Source organism: Cajanus cajan, chromosome 7 (assembly GCF_000230855.2).
Source record: "Cajanus cajan strain Asha chromosome 7, NIPB_CcT2T_4, whole genome shotgun sequence".
In the NCBI taxonomy this organism is placed as follows: domain Eukaryota; kingdom Viridiplantae; phylum Streptophyta; class Magnoliopsida; order Fabales; family Fabaceae; genus Cajanus; species Cajanus cajan.
In genome coordinates, this window is record NC_138523.1 from 41,119,986 (window position 1) to 41,142,278 (window position 22,293).

At 32.0% G+C, this 22,293-nt stretch overlaps 2 protein-coding genes across 4 annotated transcripts; one reads left to right on the plus strand and one right to left on the minus strand.

Moving 5' to 3' along the window:
• Positions 1-2,531: 2,531 nt before the first annotated feature.
• On the plus strand, positions 2,532-5,986 carry LOC109809947 (uncharacterized). Its single transcript, XM_020373381.3, has 2 exons — positions 2,532-3,097; positions 3,410-5,986. Exons 1-2 carry the CDS (start codon positions 2,668-2,670, stop codon positions 3,436-3,438), a joined length of 459 nt encoding a protein of 152 aa, XP_020228970.2. The 5' UTR covers positions 2,532-2,667; the 3' UTR covers positions 3,439-5,986.
• Positions 5,987-7,485: 1,499 nt separating this feature from the next.
• Positions 7,486-15,901, minus strand: LOC109808053 (histone-lysine N-methyltransferase EZA1). Of its 3 annotated transcripts, none has more exons than XM_020370872.3 (17): positions 15,653-15,901; positions 15,107-15,208; positions 14,122-14,399; positions 13,676-13,837; positions 13,514-13,598; positions 13,208-13,363; positions 13,079-13,129; positions 12,926-12,997; positions 11,901-12,532; positions 10,776-10,917; positions 9,884-10,104; positions 9,345-9,476; positions 8,956-9,043; positions 8,790-8,837; positions 8,578-8,706; positions 8,269-8,346; positions 7,486-8,149 (listed from the first exon to the last, which is right to left on the minus strand). In XM_020370872.3, exons 1-17 carry the CDS (start codon positions 15,689-15,691, stop codon positions 7,958-7,960), a joined length of 2,607 nt encoding a protein of 868 aa, XP_020226461.1. In that variant the 5' UTR covers positions 15,692-15,901; the 3' UTR covers positions 7,486-7,957. The 3 variants fall into 3 exon arrangements, with proteins under 3 accessions (XP_020226461.1, XP_020226458.1, XP_020226459.1); XM_020370869.3 differs by having other exon boundaries at positions 10,764-10,917; positions 15,653-15,898; XM_020370870.3 differs by having other exon boundaries at positions 10,764-10,917; positions 13,079-13,126; positions 15,653-15,897.
• Between the last annotated feature and the right edge of the window lie 6,392 nt (positions 15,902-22,293).

The window sequence follows — 22,293 nt, forward strand, 5'->3', positions numbered from 1 at the left end:
ACCAATTACTTGCATTTAGAGAAATTCTAAGGGATGTAACTCAACAATTGATTCCTCTAATTATCAAGCTAGACACCATTCATTAAACATTAAGAACTTAACCAACTAACAATCTCAAAGCTATTCCTAGCCTTTGAAATTGATAACTGATTTGATTTAGAACAAATTTAGAAATTGTTTTCCAACCAAATTCTAAACCAAATATTAAAGATGAGAGATCAATCTATCCAAACATTAAGAACAAAACCAAAATTGCTAACACTGAATAATATGTCATATATAAATGAATCAAAAGGAATACACAAGAGTTGATTATTTACATTTAATATTAATCCCAACAAAACAAAAGGATCAACCCCTCTTGATGATAAGAACCAATCCAAGATACAAGGAAAATGGAAAAGAGAAGAAAAGAATTCTATAAGATCCCTCGTTCCTCGTTGATTACAAGATCCTTCAAACTTTGTTCTTTTTTTTTTGTTCTGTTCCTCTCTGTTCTCTTCCTCCCTCTTTTGTTTCTCTCCCCTTCTTTTTCTTTTATATGTGACTCAAAATAAAACAGAGTGTGGAGGAGAGAGATTAAATCGTTCAACACTTTCCAAATTGTAAGGTGGTTTGAGCTTTTTTCATAGTGAAAAAACATCAATGACTAAGTCCCTGGAGATCTACTAAGCCCTTTGAGGTCAGATTCTAAATGTTCTCTGGACTCAAACCGCTCAATACTTTCCAAATGATTGAACAACTTTAAATTTTCCAAAATCCTTGCTCTTTGTCTTCAAATTGCTTAATGCTTAGCCAATGGTTGAACGGTTTTGGGTTTAAGTTGGGAATGCTTGCCTTTTCACCTACAAGACTAAAAACCCAAAATCAATATACAAAATGCCATCAAATCTCAACAAAATATATAATTTCACAACCTTTTGATTCCATTTACAAACATAGAGAGTTTACGTATCAATTTCATATCAAACTAGTTAGATAAGTGTTTAAAATAATCAACGAAATAAGTAAATTAGACACTTATCATAGATCAATATTCGGTGACAAAAAATTATACTTTCTTATATTAAAAAAAAATTTATTTAATTTTTAACAATTATGCAATTCTATTTGTGTCAACATTATCGTAAACAACCAATATTAGTTTGAACATGTAAATTAACATACATTCAAGTAGTGTGAGATGGCATAATAAATGTGTTTGTGGAACTAGTTTACCAAATGTAAATATGAATTTGAACAAATGAAGATATGATAATATTTGAAATATATCATGTGTCCATCCAACCTATTTCACACCACCTGTTTTCTCATGTAAATAAGAGAAAATAGATGATGAAACAACAATGTAAAATAGTCTTATAACGATATATTATCATCAAATCACCATTTACATTTACAATAAATGGTTAAATTTTATAATAAATAAGTAAAGAGGTCATATCAATAATATTTAATTAGTTAATACTGTAATATATTTTTTAGTTCTTTAAATTTGGGATTGATACATATTTTTTTTATCTCTCAAATTTAAAATTTTTGTATGTCATTTCTATAATTTTAAAAAACATTATTTGGGTTCTTCAAATTTTAAAAGAGATTATTTTAGTCACTTTCAATTTGTCACTATCACTTATAATATTAAAGATTAAAATAAATTTTTTGAAATTATAAAAATTACAAAGATAAATTTTAATTTAAGAGATCAAAAGGATAATTTTTAATACTTTAAAAATTAAAAAACATAAAATTTAAATTTGGGAGGAAAAATTATATATCTCAAAATTAAAAATATAATTAGACAATTATTTTATAATATGATTAATATCAATCCACGACTATTAAACTATATAAATAATTTTTTTTTTATTTATAAAAATCAAATTTAAGAATAAAATATTTACAACAACTCAAACCGCCCGATAAAACAACTAAGCTACAACTTTGGTAAATACAAATACTGCTATTTGATATAAGATGGTTGTATTTGAAATTTTCAATGTTGAGTGAAGAAGAGACCTTAAAGTTCTGCTCTGGTAATTATCATAACTATATAAGGTTATGATTATGGTCATGGAGACACGTAGTTAAATTTGCTGTTGGATTTTCATTGTGTGTCATTGCCTCATTGGTCATTATTTGGATGTTTGTCTATGCCTCAATGGTCATTATTTTGATGTTTGTCTATTTTAGTAAATGAGTATTTTTTTATTAAATAAAAAGGTATAAGTTTTCCCACCAAATCCTTTTTTATAAAAATAAAATAATACTTCCTGTCCTGCATATCCAATTCTTGATCAAAGAATATAAATACCAAAATAATTTAAGCCAACAACTTTTAGGAATCCATAATTTGTTTATCACAACGATCATATTGCAAACTTGGCACATACATCTACCTATTGAATTAACCATTAACCACTAACCACCCACACCCACAGTTTATAATAACATCTAGCTAGTACAAAAATTCAAAAACCTTAACACAAGAACTAAAAGCACAAACTTTTTCCTTCACTTTTAACGACTTTTGCAACTGTCATATAAGCTTTCTGCTTTCGCTTACAAGAAGACAGTTTTGGTTTTGGTTTCCCACCACAGCCAACTAAAACTTCACTACCCACAGAAACACAAACCCTAAACAGCAAAACCCTCTCTTTCTCTGACATGGCTCTCTGTTTTACAAAACTGGTGACACTCTTGCTACTCATCTCTGCCATACCCATTGGGATCATCGTCACGCTGGAGAGGGCCAAACCTGCCACCAATGTCCATTACTATCACAGTTCTGGCTGGTTCAGAGAAGACGCCAAGTGGGACCCTCATCATCGCCGTTTCATAGTTTCCTTCTTCGAAGGTGGTCTTGGTCAACTAAAGCTGCCGGAGAATGGGTCTTCGCCGTCACCGTTGGAGGAAGTCACGGTGGTCAAAGAGCCCCACGTGGCCAGAAATGCTTCTCTGGGGGTCGCCGTTGACCCACCCAGAAACCGGGTTCTCGTGGTTAACGCTGACGTCTGTAAAAACCGCTACAACGAACTTGCAGCGTACGATCTCTCGTCCTGGAAACGCCTCTTCGTGACCCAACTCAGTGGTCCCAGTAAGCTTCTCATTCATGGATGCTCTCATTCACAATATTATTAATATATAAATAAATAAAAAAACTCTTTTTTAACACACATTTTTGTTATTTATTATAATTTATTAAAAAAATATAAAATTGTAGACTTAATTGAATTTTTTTTTTCATTGTTAAATTTTATATACTGAATTGATGAAATGTGTGGTATAACAAAATTGGTGAAATTATAAAAAGAGAGTAACAAGATGTATGGGTCTTAATTAACATGGGGTATTATAAGTTTCTAAATTCGTCTGGTGCGTGGGGATAATATTGTGATGTCTCATGCAGGTGATGAGAAATTAATCTTTGGCGGATGACATAGCAGTGGACGATGAAGGCAATGCCTATGTTATAGATGCAGTAGGCAATAAAATCTGGAAAGTTAGTGTGGAAGGGAAGCTTGTATCAATGGTTAGACACCGAGTGTTTAGTCCAAAGAAGTGGTGGCAGAAGCACTTGGTTGGGCTAAATGGAATAGTTTACCACCCAGATGGGTTTCTGATAGCGGTTCACAGCGTAAGTGGGGATTTGTTTAAGATAGATATAGCAAAAGGAGAGGAAGTGAAGATAATAAAGGTGAAAGGATTGTGAGGGATGGTTTGTTTTGCAGATGGGTTGGCACTGTTGTCTCGTACTAAGGTGGTAGTTGTCGGGAATCCTCCAGGGAGATTAGTGGAGAGCAATGATGGGTGGAACACAGCTTCTGTTGTGGGAACATTCTCAGGGCTTACCCATCGCTTTGCCACTGGAGCAAGAGCAACTGTCAAAATGAACTATATGATTGGAATGGGATACCCCAAAGTGAACCATGCAATTCTTGAGGCTGTTTTTTAATCTTTCAATATAAAATTTTGTGAGTAGAGGGTTTTGGTACCCTCTGTACGGACAGCGAATCAGGTGATGCCACGTGTTCCTTTACTCCATGTCATCCAGTGTGTTGAAAGTTTGATCAGAAATTGGGTAATTGGATCTGATCCGCCCCTGCACCATGATCCAACAAACCAACCCGGGTTCCAAAATTTTTCCATTTATAAGGACATGAGATTTTCCTTGTCGGAATTGATCCCCTAAAATCCAAATTTTCAAAATGATTCTAGGGACCACATTGACCACCATGAACCGGTTGTGGTAGTACCCATCGAATCTCTCCTGCTCCCTAATGTCCTGCAGCGTCACGTACCCCAGCTCCATCCACGGCCTCAGCACCTCCAGCACCTCCGCGTGGACCCCACCAGCGTCGTGTATCACGAAGTGCGACTTAACCCCGAAGAACCGCACGTGGTACGCTATCCACTCCCTCACGCGCTGCGGGTTCAGGTCCCCGAACAGCGACGACCCGCAGTATAAGTAATCGTATTTTGGTTCCGACACGAATAACGAGGCGTTTAAGGTTCCCGGTTTTTCGTGGAGGACCTCGATCGTGTCGGTGGTGTTGAGGCTGGCGTCGCCGCCGCCGGAGGTGGAGGCGCGGAGGATGAGGCTGCCGCCGGCGTTGTCGGCGTTGAGGGTGGTGTGCTTTGATACCTATTCTCCCAATTCAATTTATAAGGACATGACATTTTCCTCGTCGGAATTGATCCCCTAGAATCCAAATTTTCAAAATGATTCTAGGGACCCAGGTTGGTTTGTTGGATCATGGTGCAGGGGCGGATCAGATCCAATTACCCAATTTCTGTTCAAACTTTCAACATGTGGATGACATGGAGTAAAGGAACACGTGGCATCACCTGATTCGCTGTCCGTACAAAGGGCACCAAAACCCTCTACTCACAAAGGGCACGCAAGGAATCGCCTAACATTTAATTAAAATATATTATTCATCTTCTTCTTTAGTTTATTTTTCTCTTTTACATAATTGAAACTCATCTCTCAATTATAACACCTAAAATAAAAAGAGTTAATCTCATACAAATTCAAAAGTTGATTCAAATATTTATTATAATAAACTTTATCTTAATATTTTTTTAATGAATCAAGGGAAATGGCAAGGGTATATAATATTTATTTAAAAAACTGGTATAAATTAAAGTGACTTAACAAGGACTAAATTTCCACAATCTTCGCCGTAGAGTTTTATTAGTTAAACCATCACGCTACTAACTTTTTGAATTATAACTTAAATATTATATTAAATTTCTTTTTATATTTATATATATAAGTATAACTGCTTAAATTAATTGTTTTTTTTCTTATTTAACGTTAATTTAATTTAATTTTAATAAATAATAAATTTATTTGATAATAATAATAAATTTTTAGTAAAGTAATTTTATAATTTATTATTTAATATATTTTTGTTGAATAAATATAAGTATATAATCACTTTTTATCTTTTTTATTTCTTTTCAAGTATTTTTCTCATTTTTAATATATCAGTAATGTTATATTTCTATTTTAGTATTATAAAATTTATATTATTTATTGTATGAAAAATATATTAAATAATAAACATGCAAATATCATATTATTTATTTTTTATATTTATATTTATTGGATAAAAAAAAAATAGAGCAAATATCCATTTTTTTAGAAATTATATGTATCTTCCATAGAAGATAATATTGTTTAAATCAAGTAAAATTACTATATGATTACTAAAATAAACAGATAAAAAAATCATGGATGTCAAAACTCTCAATAAAAATGCACTAAGTTACAGAAATGAATTGGTATAACTAATTTTGGAAGAAAAAAAAAGACTCAATTTTAAAAATTAGTACATAACATGGATTTACCCACAATTTTCCTCCATTTTGACTGTCAATATTTAAAAGGTTACAATAGTTCAATTATATTTAAAGTAAAAAAAATTATACTGTAATTCAATCCGAATCAAACAAACTTACCATACATATTTCAGGTTATTTATCAATTGACGAAGCATAATCTGTCTATAGACATGATGAAAGAGTGTTTGTTGCTGGTCCTGATTATGCTTGTATATGCTGCCTGACCAGGCTTAGTGTCTGCATCTTTGTTTTATTTCTGTTCCATCTTCCTCACCAAAAAAGGGAAGAAATACCTACAAAGAAAGTTGGATAATAATATAGATGGGTAGAGACCCTTCACCATGAATTTAACAAATATCTTCAAGTTATGTGATTATGATAATTAAATATCATAAATTTCAAAGAAAACAAATTTTTATAAATATATAATCTTGTAAGTAATATTTATTTATATTTCAATGAAAAGTAAAAGTTAACATGAAATTAATTAACAAAATATTGATAAAATTTTATAAACTTAAAAATTAATGTATCCTCTCTTATGTTAAAAATTAAGATTCCTTATTCAAAAGGTTTTAATGCATACACTTTGCCCATTTTATTTTATTTTTCTATTAAAGTTCCATTAAATTTTGTTATAAAAAAAATTCTCACTAAAATACCATTTACACTAACATCTTTTCAGGGATCTAAATATTACACCATTTTTTTATATGTTAAAATAAACATTTTTCTCCCATAAAAAAATTCAAATATGTTACATTTTAATAATTTATATCTTAATATTTTTGAAATAATTATTAATTTTGCTAAAATTAACTGGATATCTTAAAAAAATTATTTTCATTATTATTTTTATAAAATATTTTTAAAGTTATATATCAAAATAAAAATAATATATATATATATATAAGTATAATAAAATCAAATACAAGTGTTAAGATATTATTTAATGGATGTAATTAATGTAATATTTTTATAAATTATTTTAAAAAAACAGTATTTTTATTATATTAATTATATATATACATTAAAGATAATATATAAGTATTAAAGTATTATTTAATTGATGTTACTAATATAATATTTTAATAATATTTAAATAAATTAGCATTTTATGATAAAATATGTATATTGAACATATAATTTTTTAAACATATATATATATATATATATATATATAAGTATACATATAATTTATTTTATAGTTTCTATTTTATTTTTTTTAATAAAATCACTTTAAATTTAATTAAATACTTTACAATTTTAAATCCAATAAATAAATGAAAATGAACTAAAAATATTTTAAAATATATTTTAATTAAAAATATAATTTTATGAATAATTAAATTAAAAGTATACTTTTTTATACATAATTAAATTAAAAATATTTTTTAAAACTGTATAATGATTATTCTTTAATAATTTTAAGTTAATATAATAAAAAAGTTATAATTATAATTTAATTGAAATTTTAATATATGAAAAATAGATAGTATAATACTTATTTATCAGAAGAAGAATGTAATTTATATTAACAACCATATATTACATGAACTAAATTTTATATTTTAATATAAGAGGTTATAATGGCATCATACTCTCTTCTCTTATCTCTTGTGAAAGGATAACTAATTTCCTCTAATAATAATAATATATAACCTTCAATCAAATGACAATACTATATTCCACGTCTACCACAGCTTAAAATCTTGAATTTCTTTTTCATTTCACAAATCATAGCACTTATTTATAACTTGGATGACTCACGTAATGAAGAGCAAAACCAAGTTTGAAGAACAAGCTCGCAGAAATGTCGTGACTCGAATCCAAAATTCTATTACTTCTGAACCCAAATCTGCTAGGCTACTTTCTAGATTGTTGCTCTCAACATTAATTTGCTTCATGCCTTCATCTATTGCCCATTTTATTGCTTAGCTGTCATATCCATAATTTGAGGCATATTAGCATCAGCAAACCAATTATTAGATTCCTTCTGTGACAGTTGATCTTGAATCTATCCTATTGGATGTCACAAATTTGTATATGTAGAAAATATATGGTCGAAGCCAAAAATTTGTATGTGCTGGACCTTGGTCCAGGCTTATCAATGAGACTGGTGTTTCTTTGCTCTGCCTTGAGGGGCTGTTGAGTCGTCTCTCTTAGAACCCTCAGGTTTACGTGCCCATGGTGGTGCTTGATCTGGACCATAACGATAATCATAGAAGAGCTCCTCACTAGCATCGATGTGTTCCTTGGCAAAAATTCCTACTCGGTGATCTCCAGCAACCAGCATTACCTATGCCACAAGTACAAGAGGCCAATCATTGTAACCTTGAAAGATCAAGTTCAAGCAAGTATCCAAAGGCAAAAAGGTAAAACTTTAAAGCACCCCAAAACTTTAGTTTCTGAACTCACCTTTGCATAGCAGTTAGGGTTTGATGAGTGATTGGCAAATTTTAACTTATCCCCTTTGCGATAAGCATCAAGAACGTACTGTTAAAAAACAGATAGCAGCTTTAAGTAAAATAAGCAGTTTGCATCCCCAAATTGTTATAGCTTGCATAAAAAAGATGTGACAGAAAATACTAGGCTGACGAAAAGAAATATAATAAAACAATAATATATGACTCAATCTCTTATAAATTACGAGTAAACACAAATAAATGAGAAAAGAGCCACATCAGCACAAGATAGGAGAAAATATAGATGATGCCAGATATTTGCCTGATCATTCAAGTCAAAAAGGAAAGACGAGTTTGCACGATCATATATTTTCCCACGCTTATCGGCTTCTCGGTGGGAGATCAGTTCTCCTGTGTACTCTCCTAGGTAATCATTTTTGTTAACTGGATTCTGAAATATCATCATCAATTAGTGAGGTGAACAAGCAAATGCTGTTAGAATTTAGAAAACAAATAAATATTAATCTTATTAACTTTCAAGAAGGCTCCCCATCCTGCAACATCAGACTTTGCCAAGAGAATCTGACAGACAAATAAAAAACAGTGAGACCCATATACATGCATTATGCATCCATGATTTTGATTCACGAGAAAGAATGAAATGCAGATAATTTGAATTCCTAAGCTCAAAATTACTAACCCTCTGTTGTTGCCTTAAAAGAAGCCTCATATTTCCACATTGACCTTCTCCACGCCGAGGTGGCTCCCCTAATGAACCATCCCCACAGCTACATAAAGAACATAACTTTCAAAAGCATTCACAAAGATTAAAGGGGGAAACAGGTGAGAAAAATTTAACCGATACAACATATATAGACCAGATATAAACAAAATAATTACATGAGTGTAACTTTGGTTTTACAAGTCAGTCAATAAATATACCTAAACAAGCAAAATGACCAGATATTACTTCTGATTTTGTGAAAAATGACTTTCTTGATCAAATGAAGTAATAAAATCGAGACATGCTCATTCAAAAGCCTAGGAGTCATAAAATCATGTTTACAGCAAAAATATTTGGCATATTACCTAACCCAACAATTCCGACAGACATCTGGGTCACATTCCCTTCCTGCAGCAAAGCATGGGCATTGTCGACTTCTGCACTGACTCTTGGCACAATGACATCCTCTAAATCGATTTTTGCAGCTTTTTGAACAACTGATGGTAGAGGAGCCAAGTCATCACATTAAATCATAATTAGCTAAAAATTACATTAGTCAAGTCTGATAGTTCACAAATTAAGTTGAAAATGCATATCATAGAAGCCTATCAAAACAGTGGAAAAAGAAATTTTGAAGAAATAGCTTTATATCCTCTTACTCTGAAATAAATGATCTTTTCTTATTTTGTATTCAAAAGCTTGCTAACCAAGTGAAACTATACTTGACAATTGACCACCAATCCAGATTAACCTAGTTATGTTATGATCATAGCCCCATGATTGCTAACAGAATAATTCAAACAGTCCAGCACATTACACGGGGTCACGAGAAACATATATCAAGCAATTTTCTCTCTCATTATACTACTAGAAAAGCTACATAATTAAATGAAAAGTGACATACCCGCAATATTTTTCACAGCAAGTTCCACCATTAACACAACTACATTCCTTTCCACACATTGACTGACATCCACATGGTGTATACTGCTTGCAAGATTGGTTTTTCCCATCAGCAATTCTTTTCCATATTGATGGGTGGCCAGCAGCCTTCCAAGAATATTTAAACTTCCTTGTTTTGCCCCTTTTCCTCAGCAACCGTGATCTAGATGGCATCTCCTGGTCCTAATATGAAAACCCAGATAGAAAATTATTTTTTATGGCATCTAAATAATAGGAGTTACTCATAAAGGTTGGTAGAAGTTGTCAGAACAAAGATTTGCATAATAAGTTTAAGTGCAGCTAGCAGAAAATTCAAAATGATAATTTTTTTTTGTTAAAAAAATTGAAGAACTCATCATACAAAACAATCATGATAAGGTGAGAAAGAAGAAAAGAACATTTATCAACACAAAAGTAAATCAATCTCTTGACATGTACGATCTAGAAACATCATATTTATTAGGTAACCAAATATTAAAAGCTAGAAAAACTCCTATCAGAGTCAATTCATATTTTTTGAAGTTTAATGCCTAAATAGACTATTGAGATAAGAATTCTCCCATGTGGCCAAGAATTTCAGAATATAATGATGTTGGTTATATAACTTTTTTAAAATAAAAAATTTGGTCAAAACAATTGGTACATAACAAAACCACGACTTATCAAACAGTTGGGTCCCTTATGGTATTATTACATATGGAAAATTTTATTTTCCATCTTCACCAATCCTCCCCCAACCCCCAAAGAGAAAATAACAAAAAGACAATCAAGATAACAAGACAAGACAAGACACATGAATGTAGCATAAAGAAGATATAAACAGGAAAGCTTGTAATTCTCACTGTGCACTCTACATCAAATTTTCCCTTGTCTTCCATGATTGAACTAGATGCAATAATAGATCCGTGGGGCATTGACACTCCTCCAGAATGCATGTAACTAGCTATTTCCATGCAAGTCTTCATGCCAGAAAGTAAGTTCCTTGCTATGAGGCAACTGCAGAGTATGAGTTACACTTGACATGAGCACAGAATAAAATTAGACCTCTACATGAAGTAGATATCTATGACAAGAAAATGCACTATGCTTTAGTTTCATTTACTTATGAACATTAGTCACAATTGGGGAAGTTGCCTGCAAAGGTTTCAAATTCATGCAGTTTATTAGTTGTTATTACTTGCAGTTCAGAGAAAATCAAGTGCTAAATGTGGTTCAAACTTCAATACTTATTATTGATTGCATAATACAGTGAAAAGGCTGCTGCAAAAGAGCCCAACACCAGCACAAGAAATAAGAATATTTCACAAAAGAACAAAGAAAAACATGATATGATATATGGATATAATACATGTTATACATTAAGTTCAACGGACAATTGTGAAAGAAAGATTTGTTTTCGAAGGTACAACACTTCATTATTAGGATACAGGTGTTAAACCTAATCGGTAATACAATTTTGTGATAAAGTAGGGGGTGTTACAAGATGACATTTTAGCAACATTTCAAATCATTTCTTTGTGCCCCACTCCACACTACCCTCACCTTACCAACCCCTATCAAGAATGTGGTAGGTGGGTGGGGGAGGTCAAGTTCAAAATTTCTTATGGATCATGATATCAAGATAATTTATTACTTTCAGGGAACAAAAAATAGCACTCAATTTACTCAATAGAACATGAAAAGTACAATCAAAACTTACGAACTCCTTCCAAGTTAGTGCCTTTATTTTCTATAGTTACTCGTGTCTTCCAGAAGATTAAATGAAATTGAAGCTAAAACAAGAGGTTGGATTTGTATTATTAAAAGAAAAGTGTAACTTCCATTACAATAATAATAATTCTAACAAACTGTGTATAGAACAGGCAAATAAACATATATACTAGACTTTAGATAGTTCACACACACAATAAATTAAATATGGTGCCATCCTTGCATTTCTCAACATATTAGTGTGAGGTGAAACATGGAAAGGTCAATACCTGTTTCTGCCAAACATTTCTACTCCCTTTAAGTATAATTCTTTCTCCAGAGGTTTCCAATCTGAGAGACTTATCATCCCATCATTTTTCACTTCCATTGAATTGGACAACTTCTTAAATTCTGTCTTATTTATAGGATCTTTTGGTCCATCCCCAATACTTTTGTCCTGCTCATCACTATGGCAAGTGCTAGAAGACTCTATTAATTTATTTGAATCATGTGTAACAGCTTTGTCCAAAACTGCACATGTGATTGTATGTTGACTTTCATCACATGCACCTAAATTTATGTCCTTACTAGAATCACTATTTACAGTAACTACATCATCTGAGATTGTCTTCAGCTTTTTACAGGAATTCTGAGAATCATCAGGAGGGAGTGTTGGGTCACAGAAGGCAGTGTCTGACTGATCTGTGGCTTTTCGTTTTTCCACACTAACTGAGATAGGAACATTTAAATTGAGAGATCCATGACAATCAACATCTGTTGGAAAAGGTAATGTACTCTGATTACTAGGTTCTTCTATATTGGAGGGTGCCAATACCCCATCTGTCTCTTCCATAATTGTAGATCTTTTATTCTGCTCAGACCTAGAAGTTGAATCTTCGGACACACATTTGACTACCTTTACCTGCGGGCAATTGAAATGACAATCAAATACAAGAAACACTGATGAGTTGAAATTGTAGCTGGGTGCAAAAGCTGGCACACGTAGATACACAGATACACATATAGAATCATTCACCATATACTAAGTGTAAAGCAAGCCTTATTAAGGCTACATGATTCATATAAATTTTTTTTACAAGAATTACTTCCAATATAAATCAACAGAACATTGAAATGCCACCAAATTTATTGTATAATGGTTCTGACTGTCAATGAAAACATGCTAAACAGAATACCAACAATTGGGTAAAAATGACTAATTTCATCTCTTTGAGAATTGAAAACAAGTAATGTTCTATTTTCATTCCTGCCTCAAAAATTAACAAATAATCAAATCTCAGACAAAGAATAATACCTGAAGGTAACACTGATCACTGCATGGTTTCCTGTCACCTTCAGGATCAGACCAAACTGTCTGCTTTTCCCTCTGAAGTAAACCATCAAATTAGCTTTATGGACGAACTAACTAAAGATTACATTGAAAATAACACAGAGCATTGTTACTTACAGGATATATTAAAGGTTGAGAACAGCCATGCAGACGACAGTCAAAAATCTGCTATATGGAAGCAGAAAAAAAGTATAGATGCACTCACTATGAATAAGAATGCTAAAAAGCTTATGCTTTAGTACGTACCAGGCATCGGCGACAAAAAAGATTATCAAAAGAATCTAATGCAGCACTAAGGCTTTTCTCTGGACATATGCCAATAGTAGATTCAGGTTCTCCTGAGTTTTCTGAAGGCTGGTCTAACCTTCCAATGTTCTTTTCCTTGATACTTTTGTACCTCTCCTACACATTTTTAAAAAAACAAAATTCTCCCATAAATAAAAAATGGCTTCTCACTATACATCCCTACAGTGCAATGTTTTTTTCTTCTTCTATACTTAAAATTGACAATCATGAAGCATATACTCTCACACAGAAGTCATTCAAGATTACCTGAATTTCTAAACTGGTGCCCCCAACAAATTCGCTAACAATATTCAGTACCTCCTCTTTTAACCCATATTCCTCAAATGCCATCCTAGCAAATTCAATAGTCAAGGCAGTACTTATCAGTGCACGTTCTTAAAATAGCTCTATCTATTCATTTTAACTTACCATAGAACTCGATCTTCAGACTCAGAAAATTCATGTTTTTCTTCCTCAGGTTCTGTTAACTCTTCCTCACTGTCACTACATATCAGTGCTTCACTTCCATGTTGATCATAGTAGATACGTCTTCTTCCAACCACTGACTGATCTTCAGCCATCCTCTGATTTCTGGTGTGTTTGAAAGATTTTAAAATAGGATAAAATATATTTTACAATCTGCATACTAACTGATCAATAAGTATTGAAATCTCATTTTCTATTTCTAATGTGTTTGAAAGATTTTAAAATAGCATGAAATACATTATTAAGTCTTAATACTCACTGATCAATAAGTATTGAAATCTTATTTTCTATTTTAAAATGGAAAGAAGCAGGAAGTGTCAATTTGGGAAAAAAAAATTGCCCAACAGGCACATCAGGACAGAAAATTAAATATTTGCAAGTTAAAACACCTGTCCAGAAATATCCAAGAGGTATATGGTGGTAATCTTTCGATGTATGGAATTTTGATACTTGGAGTTGTAGCGGATAATAAATCTTGATTGTTGTGGTCTTTGTCTCCTGAGACTGGAGAGAAACCACTGAATTTACATAAAGGATGGTCCATTCTTGAAGAAAGAATTGGAATTTTCCTATTTTCCTCTGTCCGTGAAGAACCCCTTGTTGATATTGCTGACATGACTCCTGACATATGACAATGTAGCTTCTTCTCATTCCTCTGAATTTTTTCCTGCAGAAATATAACTAAGGTTGATTGCAAGCTAACTTGCAAGGAGTACAAAAGGAAGGCATCTCAACCTTGAATTTTTCAATTGAATAAGTACAAGTTCAAATTGCAATCATAACATAAATATGTACCCAGAAAAATACAAAGTAAAACTGCTGGAAGCTTATACAAAGGTTTGCCACCAATATAAACAAACAAAATAAAAAAAATAAAAATACCACAATGTAAAATCAAAAGGATTTGGAAGGATCTCTTGTAGTACTCTTATAGTTTATTTGTATTTTCTTAATAGTTTTGGTTATCTGTTTTTTTTTTTTTAAACAATGACAATATCCAAATCTTATTTAGAAATTGTACAAAATATTATATAACAAAGAGAGAAACAAGAAGGTGAGAGAAAAGTGTGAAATAAAATAATTAATGTGATGGAGGAGTAAAAGTAGTGTTGTAGAATGTGTTATAGAAATTTGTTGCATGAATGATACAATTCAATCCAATTCTCTGTGGAAAAGCTCAAATAAGAACTTTTGAACTGCATTAAAAATTTTACATAATCTAGTTTGCATACAAAAATAAATGCTACAAGAAAGAGGTTATTGCCATTTTTCTTCAATTAAAAGGAACAAAAAAGTAATCTGGTCAGCAAACAGATCACAACCCTTTTCAAGAAGAATCAAGCCATCGGAGAATAAACTTGATACCAATCTTACTTTAATGTATGCAATTCTCTCCGCCTGGATTTGCCTTTTCAACTGGTTTATCTTGAAGGGTAAAGTTCCGATAGCATCATTTGTTGAGTCTCCAGGTTGAGTCTGTCAACATTACCAAACAAAATATTAGCACATTCAAGATACAAAAACATAAACTCCAAATCAAAATTCACAACAGATGTAAAATTTCAATTATCACATGCAGCAGACGAACCATTCAACAAGTATCGTTTTCTAATGAAAATATCAATAACAAAACAGAAACCAAAATTCACAATTAAGCACAATCCGGAAGCCCTACTAGCCAACTCAATTGCTGTGGCATTCAATTACAGAAAGAAAGACTGAGGAACAAAAGGCTCTTAAATGAAGTTTGTGATTATCCGATCAAATTCGAAATTCTAGCTTGGTATAATCCAATTCTGAAAAATAGTTATGAATTACAACACCGATTACGATGAATCAGAAAAAAAAAAAACGAATTAAATCATCTAAACGAGTTGTGTATTAGTTATTGTTGAATAGAGGAAAGAGGAAGAAACTGACTCGAGGTTTGGAAGCAGAGTCGGTAAGTTTGGACACCATGGATATTGTTGGGAGACGATCAAAGGAAGAAGAGTGAGAGAGAAACGAACACACTGACGCACACTACTCTCGTGTGTTGTATAAGAAAGAAGAGAAAGAAACAGCTTCTGAGTTATGTCATGTTTGGTTACATGGCCTACCGCGGAATCAAACGCAACGTAAGTTTTGGTGCTGCGTTTAATTGTACGCACTATCCACCTCCACTGTTTTGTTTATTGTATTTTACGCTATTGCCTTCGATGTGGGAGTAAATTACCTTACCTCTCCTTCGGACGGGTCCTTGCACCTTTTATCTATAGGCCCTTGGAAAGCCCTTTCGTTCGTTCAGTTCTTTTAACTGTACGGCAAAAAATAAAAACAGATTTGGTTAGGCCAATTGTGTTGGTTGGGTACATATTGACTAGGTACTGATGATAATGCAAGTTTTGTGGTTTGAACTGAAAAATAAACATAACAAAAGTGCAAGGGTGGAGTGGAAGAAATTGTTTGTCCATCAAGATTAATATATGTATATAACTAAGTTAAATTTATTTTTGAAGTGGTTAATTAAGGATGAATCAAAGTTAACTATCATTAAATATTTCAATAATTTTATGAGATTATTATATGCATTAGTAATTGATTCAATCACGTTTGTAAAATAACTTTATTATATTATTAGTCATTTGTAAAATAAAATTAATCAAATTTACATAGACAATTAACCATGTGTGGTATTAAATAACCTTGTAATATTATTAATCATTTATAAGATCAATACAATTTATTATATTTACATGTCATTGACAATGTATAATGACCAATAATCTCACAACATTATTAATCATTTATGATGTAAAATTGATTATTATTAAATATTTTGATAAATTAATGAGAAAAATATATTAATAATTATTTATGCAATTAAGTCTATTCATCTTTAACCGTATGTAAAATAAATTAAATTAATTATATATATAATATAATTAATCACATATATATACAATTAAATTCATTTGCTTATAACCACATATAAATTAAAATTATATATATATATATATATATATATATATATATATATATATATATATATATATATATATATATATATATAGTTAAAGATATGGATACTGGCCCATATCCACTAAATTTGCCAACTTTTTATAAAATGATGGAAACGAAAATTTCCCTTTTGTAAGTGAAATATTTTCCTATTTAAAAAATCATTGCTTAGTCTTTTATTTCTTCATTGTTATAGTTGCAATAATTAAATAATTTATCATAGGAGTTTGTCTTTTTTTCTTAAATGGTAACGTTAGTTTAAAAATATTTTTTCTTAAATTTTTTTTTTTATGGTTCTATTTGGTCAACTAAATAAGCAAAGTGATGAGCGTAGTTAGCCATTTGATACACGGGTTTAAAATAAATTTTACCACAAACATTAGTAAAATTATTATTGAAATAAGTTATTTGTACATGTAATATCGTAAGTTGTGATAATATTATATTATTCTTAGTCATTTTATATTGTTGAGTGAGTTATTAATCAATATTAAAAGATTCAAGGGACTAAGGATTTCTTATGAGTTTAAGTAGTATTGAGAGGAAGTTTCTCTCGATAAAGATTCAATTCGACTTCGAATGGAAGAATATATAAGGTTTTTGTTTGAATAAAATCTCATAAATTCATTTTCCTCAACTTTGTAGAGAGATGGAGTCTTTAGTCTATGAACTCTATTTTCTCTCAATCCTTTTCTACTCTTCTTCCAATCCTTTTCTAAGTTGTGTTGTTGTGATTCAGGTGGTGGAAACCTTGAATCAAGTTGTTGATTATACTCGAGCTACCCTGAGATAAGGGAAGCTAGGAATTTATGTCTGATGTATGAATTGAGTGTTGGAAAATCATTTCTAAGTTGTGTGTAGTGTGGAATTTCATTTGTATGTGGCTGTGTTAATGAATTCAAAGTAGGAAGCATGTTGGAAAAGGGGTTTTGAGTTGTTGGCCATAATCATTGATTTTTTGCAAAATCTTGGTTACATGTTGAATTTGAATGCATTTTTGAATTGATTATGATGTATATAATTATTGTTTTGTGTTGCATGTGTTGGAACCTTGTTGAATTTTAGGTTGTGGCTCAAAATCGGGTTCTGCATACGTAGAATTCTGATGTCACGTTGGGCACATCTTTAAGGCATCAGATGCTATTCTAACTTGAGGCTCTCTGTCTTGATCACATCGGGCACAAGATTGATGACATTAGGTGTGAGGAGAGAGAGTTGTCTCAAGTTGGCATGATGTTGGACATGGTTTAAATGGCACTAGGTGTGGGAACCTTGAGAGCTATCTAGCTTGGTGTTGGCCCAAAGTTGAGTGGTGTCTAGCATGGCCAAGCTAGAGCTCTTTGTCTAGGTTTCGTTGGATGTCAATATGGTGATGCTAGGCGAGAGTCGGGTAAAGACTTTCTACCTAAGATGGGGTCGGGCATGGTAGTTTACCAAGCCAAGCACGAGGTCTCAAGGACCTTTGTCTTAGCCACATCTGGCGTGGAGCATGAATGAGGAATAAATCTCTCTACCTGGATGGCATTGGGCACAAGGTGAGTAGCCCTAGATGCTTGTGGCTGAAGAAAAATATGATGTACAAGTGTTAAACACTTGTTGATTTAAGTAGTTAATAAAAATATGATGAATGAGTTGTAAGGATGAAGTAGTATGTGATGATTGTGTTGTGAGTCATTAGTTGAGAAATAGAACAAAGTTGTAAGTTGTGTGTGTTGACAAAGTTGTATGTTAACTGTGTGGTTGTGTTGAACATATGATGTGTTGTTGAGACATATGTTGATCAAAGAGTTGAATATGAGAAGTGATGATGGAGTTGTGAGATGTAAAGTTTTACATTGATTTCATTATCATGTTGAATATGTAAAGGTTGTCGTGTTGTTGATATCGTGTGTGGGCAAGATTGAGCCATATGTGTATGAAGCGATCATAGTATAGGAGTCAGGTTGAGTTATACTAATTACAAATGACCAATTGAGTAAAGTATGAAGTCGAGAACTTAGTTCTTAATCACGTATTGGAAGGGCATAATATTTGGAGGATAGCTAGTGGATTAATTCCATAAGAGACTTGGTTAAGTTAGCTAATGTCATGGTAGGCTCATACTCAACTGTTCTACCCTGACATTCGAGAAACTGAGTTATGTTGTGGATTTATATCTAATTTGTTGTTGATCTAAGAAACCCAAAAATATCACCTTATATTATCGATTCAGTTGGATCAAGCCACTTAAATTGTTCACCCTGTGTTGTATGAAATCTTTTAGTTGAAATACGTAACAACACATCTTGCTATATTGAGAATATTGTGTTATTGTGATGATTAACTGTGTTGAGACTTGAGACTGTTGTGATGCTGAATTGATATTATGATGTTGTAAATTAAGTTGTTGAGTTGATATGCATTGTATAATATGACGCCTTGTGTTGTGTTGTTGGAGATGAAATGATGATGAGGTGATACTCCTATATTGTATATACATTTTTTCTTTTTACTCTAATTTACCCTTACTTATTTTTATGTGGTTTAGACTATGATGATCATATGTAGTTTAGGAACAGGGCAGAGATAAGATTGGCTATGGGGGCCAATTAGTTGTACAAAAGGTGGAGGATTCTTTTGGTGATTGACTTTAAGGTAGTTGTATATATGTTGTAGAGTTACTTGATCGATAACTTAGGTTTTACAGTTACATTTATAGGATCATTGTATTTATATTGCACATATTTATATTAGTTGTTTATCTTTATAAGAATGTAATATATTACATCTATCTTATATTTGTAGATCTATAATTTTAAGTTAGATTTTTTTTTGCTACCGGTAATTATATCGTACAATGTAAGAATCAAGATATATCTTACAATGCAAATGATTATTAAAATTTAATTAATAACACGTAAACTTAATTTAACTTTTTTTTGAAAAAAAAGTCAAGTCAAATACATTAAAAATAATCTTGAAAAATTAAGGAATTAATTTCATATATATAAAAAATAGGTTAAATACCTCTTTTGGTCCCTAATAACAATTTTTTGTTTCAATTTAGTCCCACTTTAATTTTAAGTCTCAATTTGGTCCTCAATAATTTAAATCATTGCAATTTAGGACTTCCATCCAAATGATTTAAACGGGATTAACTTCTGCTGACGTGGATGCCAGGTGGATGCATAGGTGGATGTCAAATGTCATTAATACACCTGGAACCAGTGTTTTAAAACTCGGTTCGAACCGGCCGGTCGAACCGGTCGAACCGGAAACCGGTGGTTGGACCGAGCCGAACCAGTGATCAGACCGGATGTGCAGCTGACTCGGTATGACTCGATATGACCCGGCTAAAAACCCGGTTGAACCAGCGACTCGCGGGTCTCATGACCCAAACCGGGTCATCACTTTTTTTGAAAAAAAAAAAATTTAAATGGCGTCGTTTTTTTAATTTAAAAAATAAAATCTTCAATTTTTAATGTCTCTGCCCCCATTTGCTGCACGCTTAAGCTTTGAAACCCTAAGTCTTTTTTTTTTTTTCAGTTTGATTTTAAGACACAAACCCAACCCTCATGCACCATCGCACGTCGCTCGTCGCTCCGTCGGATCGCTGCACAATTGCACCGCCGCACTCTGCATAGCCGCACAGTTGCACAGTCGCACCACTGCACCACCGCATAGTCGCTGGTTTCTTCAGACAGCTGGGAAAAAAGACAGATCTGTTGGCTGTAGTTTTAGCTTGTATATGTGCATCTTTCACCGGAGCAGGTAGGGGTGGAGATGCATCTGATCTTTCAGAGGTCCCCGGTCGTCAGTATCATGTCCCCGCGTCTCAGCATCTAGAAGAATAGCTAGGCTTTTATGAACCCGGTTCACAAGGTAAATGTTTTCATTTCCGAAGAAGGAGAATCCAGAAGATTGTTATTACAAAATTCGAATAGATTTATTACTTGATAAGTTATATAGCTAGTAGCACATTTTGGTCTGTGACATACGTAATTGTTTGACTAATTAAATAATAAAGATAGTGTATTGCTCATTTGATATTTATTATTAAATAAATTTTATTACTGGCAATAAGGAGGATTGGCTACTCATATTTAAAACTTGTTTTATTTGCTTAAAACTCATGAATGACATTATAAAATTATGTTAAAATGTGTTTGTAATTTTTTTGGAGTTTCTTTTAAGGTATGATGTGATTTTTTTTAAAAATTTATAGGTATGAAATATGTATAACAAATATTTTTTTTTAATTTTTTTTAATAGAAACCGGGTCATGCGGTTTAATAAGTGACCCACCGGTCTAACCATTGACTCATTGACCCAGTACTCTCACCAGTTCGGTTTTTAAAACACTGTCTGGAACTAGAACGGGCCGTTCTGAAACCAGAACGGCCCGTTCTGAAACCAGAACGGCCAGTTCTGCATGCACTTGTTATGTGTTAATTTTGCAAATGGAACGGGCCATTCCAAATGTAAATTTAACACAACATGAGTGCAACAGAACAGGCCGTTCTGCTGTCTGAATTTAGAACGGTCCGTTCCAAAACATGCTTTTATTGTATTTTTTTTATTTATTATATCTATATTAATAAAAATATAATAAATAAAAAATACAATAAATTAATATTTATTTATGAATAAAACTAAAAAAAAATCAAATAAGATAAGACCTTCCAAAATCCTTCTTTGGTTTGAATTTATCCAGTTCAAAATCTTGACTAAAATGCTACAATGTGATTCAAAATTTGAAAATAAAAATTCATAATATATCATAAATTCAAAGACAGAAACATGGTTCAGAAACTGAAAACAAAAATTCAGAACATAACATATACTAAAAAAATTCATAGAAATTATTTCACTCTAGTTTGACTAACAATGAAATAAAGCTTGTTATCATTGTCCTTAGTGATATACTGCATCATCCTTAATGATACACTGTATAGCCCAAATGTTTAGCAATTGAAGTTATCAATCCCCATTAACAATAGGCTTAAATATGTTTTTAGTCCCTCAAATTTAGGGTAAATCTGTTTTTGGTCCCTCAAGTTTAAAATTGTTTTTAGTCCTTGCAATTTCAAAAAATCTTATTTTAGTCCTTATATTCAAATTTTGTTAAGAAATTTATCAAATATTATTGCATAAAATATACCTATTGATGTCCCTATTAGTGAAAATATCACATTAAATCTAGTTGATATTGCATATTTGTCTTAATTAGTCACTTACAAATATGTTATTGGTGACCTAAGGGACTAAAACAAGATTTTTGAAAATTACAGGGACTAAAAATAACAGTTTTAAATTTGAGGGACCAAAAACAAATTTGTCTTAAATTTGAGGACTAAAAACATATTTAAGCCTTAACAATATTACCAAATCTAGTGTTTGAAATGCTTTGTACTATATTTTTTTGTGCACGAAATTCTGGAACCAGAATGGCCCGTTCTGAAACCATAATGACGCGTTCTGGTTACACTGTTGGTGTGTTAATTTTGCATCTGGAACAGCCCGTTCCAGGTACAAAATTTACACACCATTAGTGTAACCAGAACGGGCCGTTCTGGTTTCAG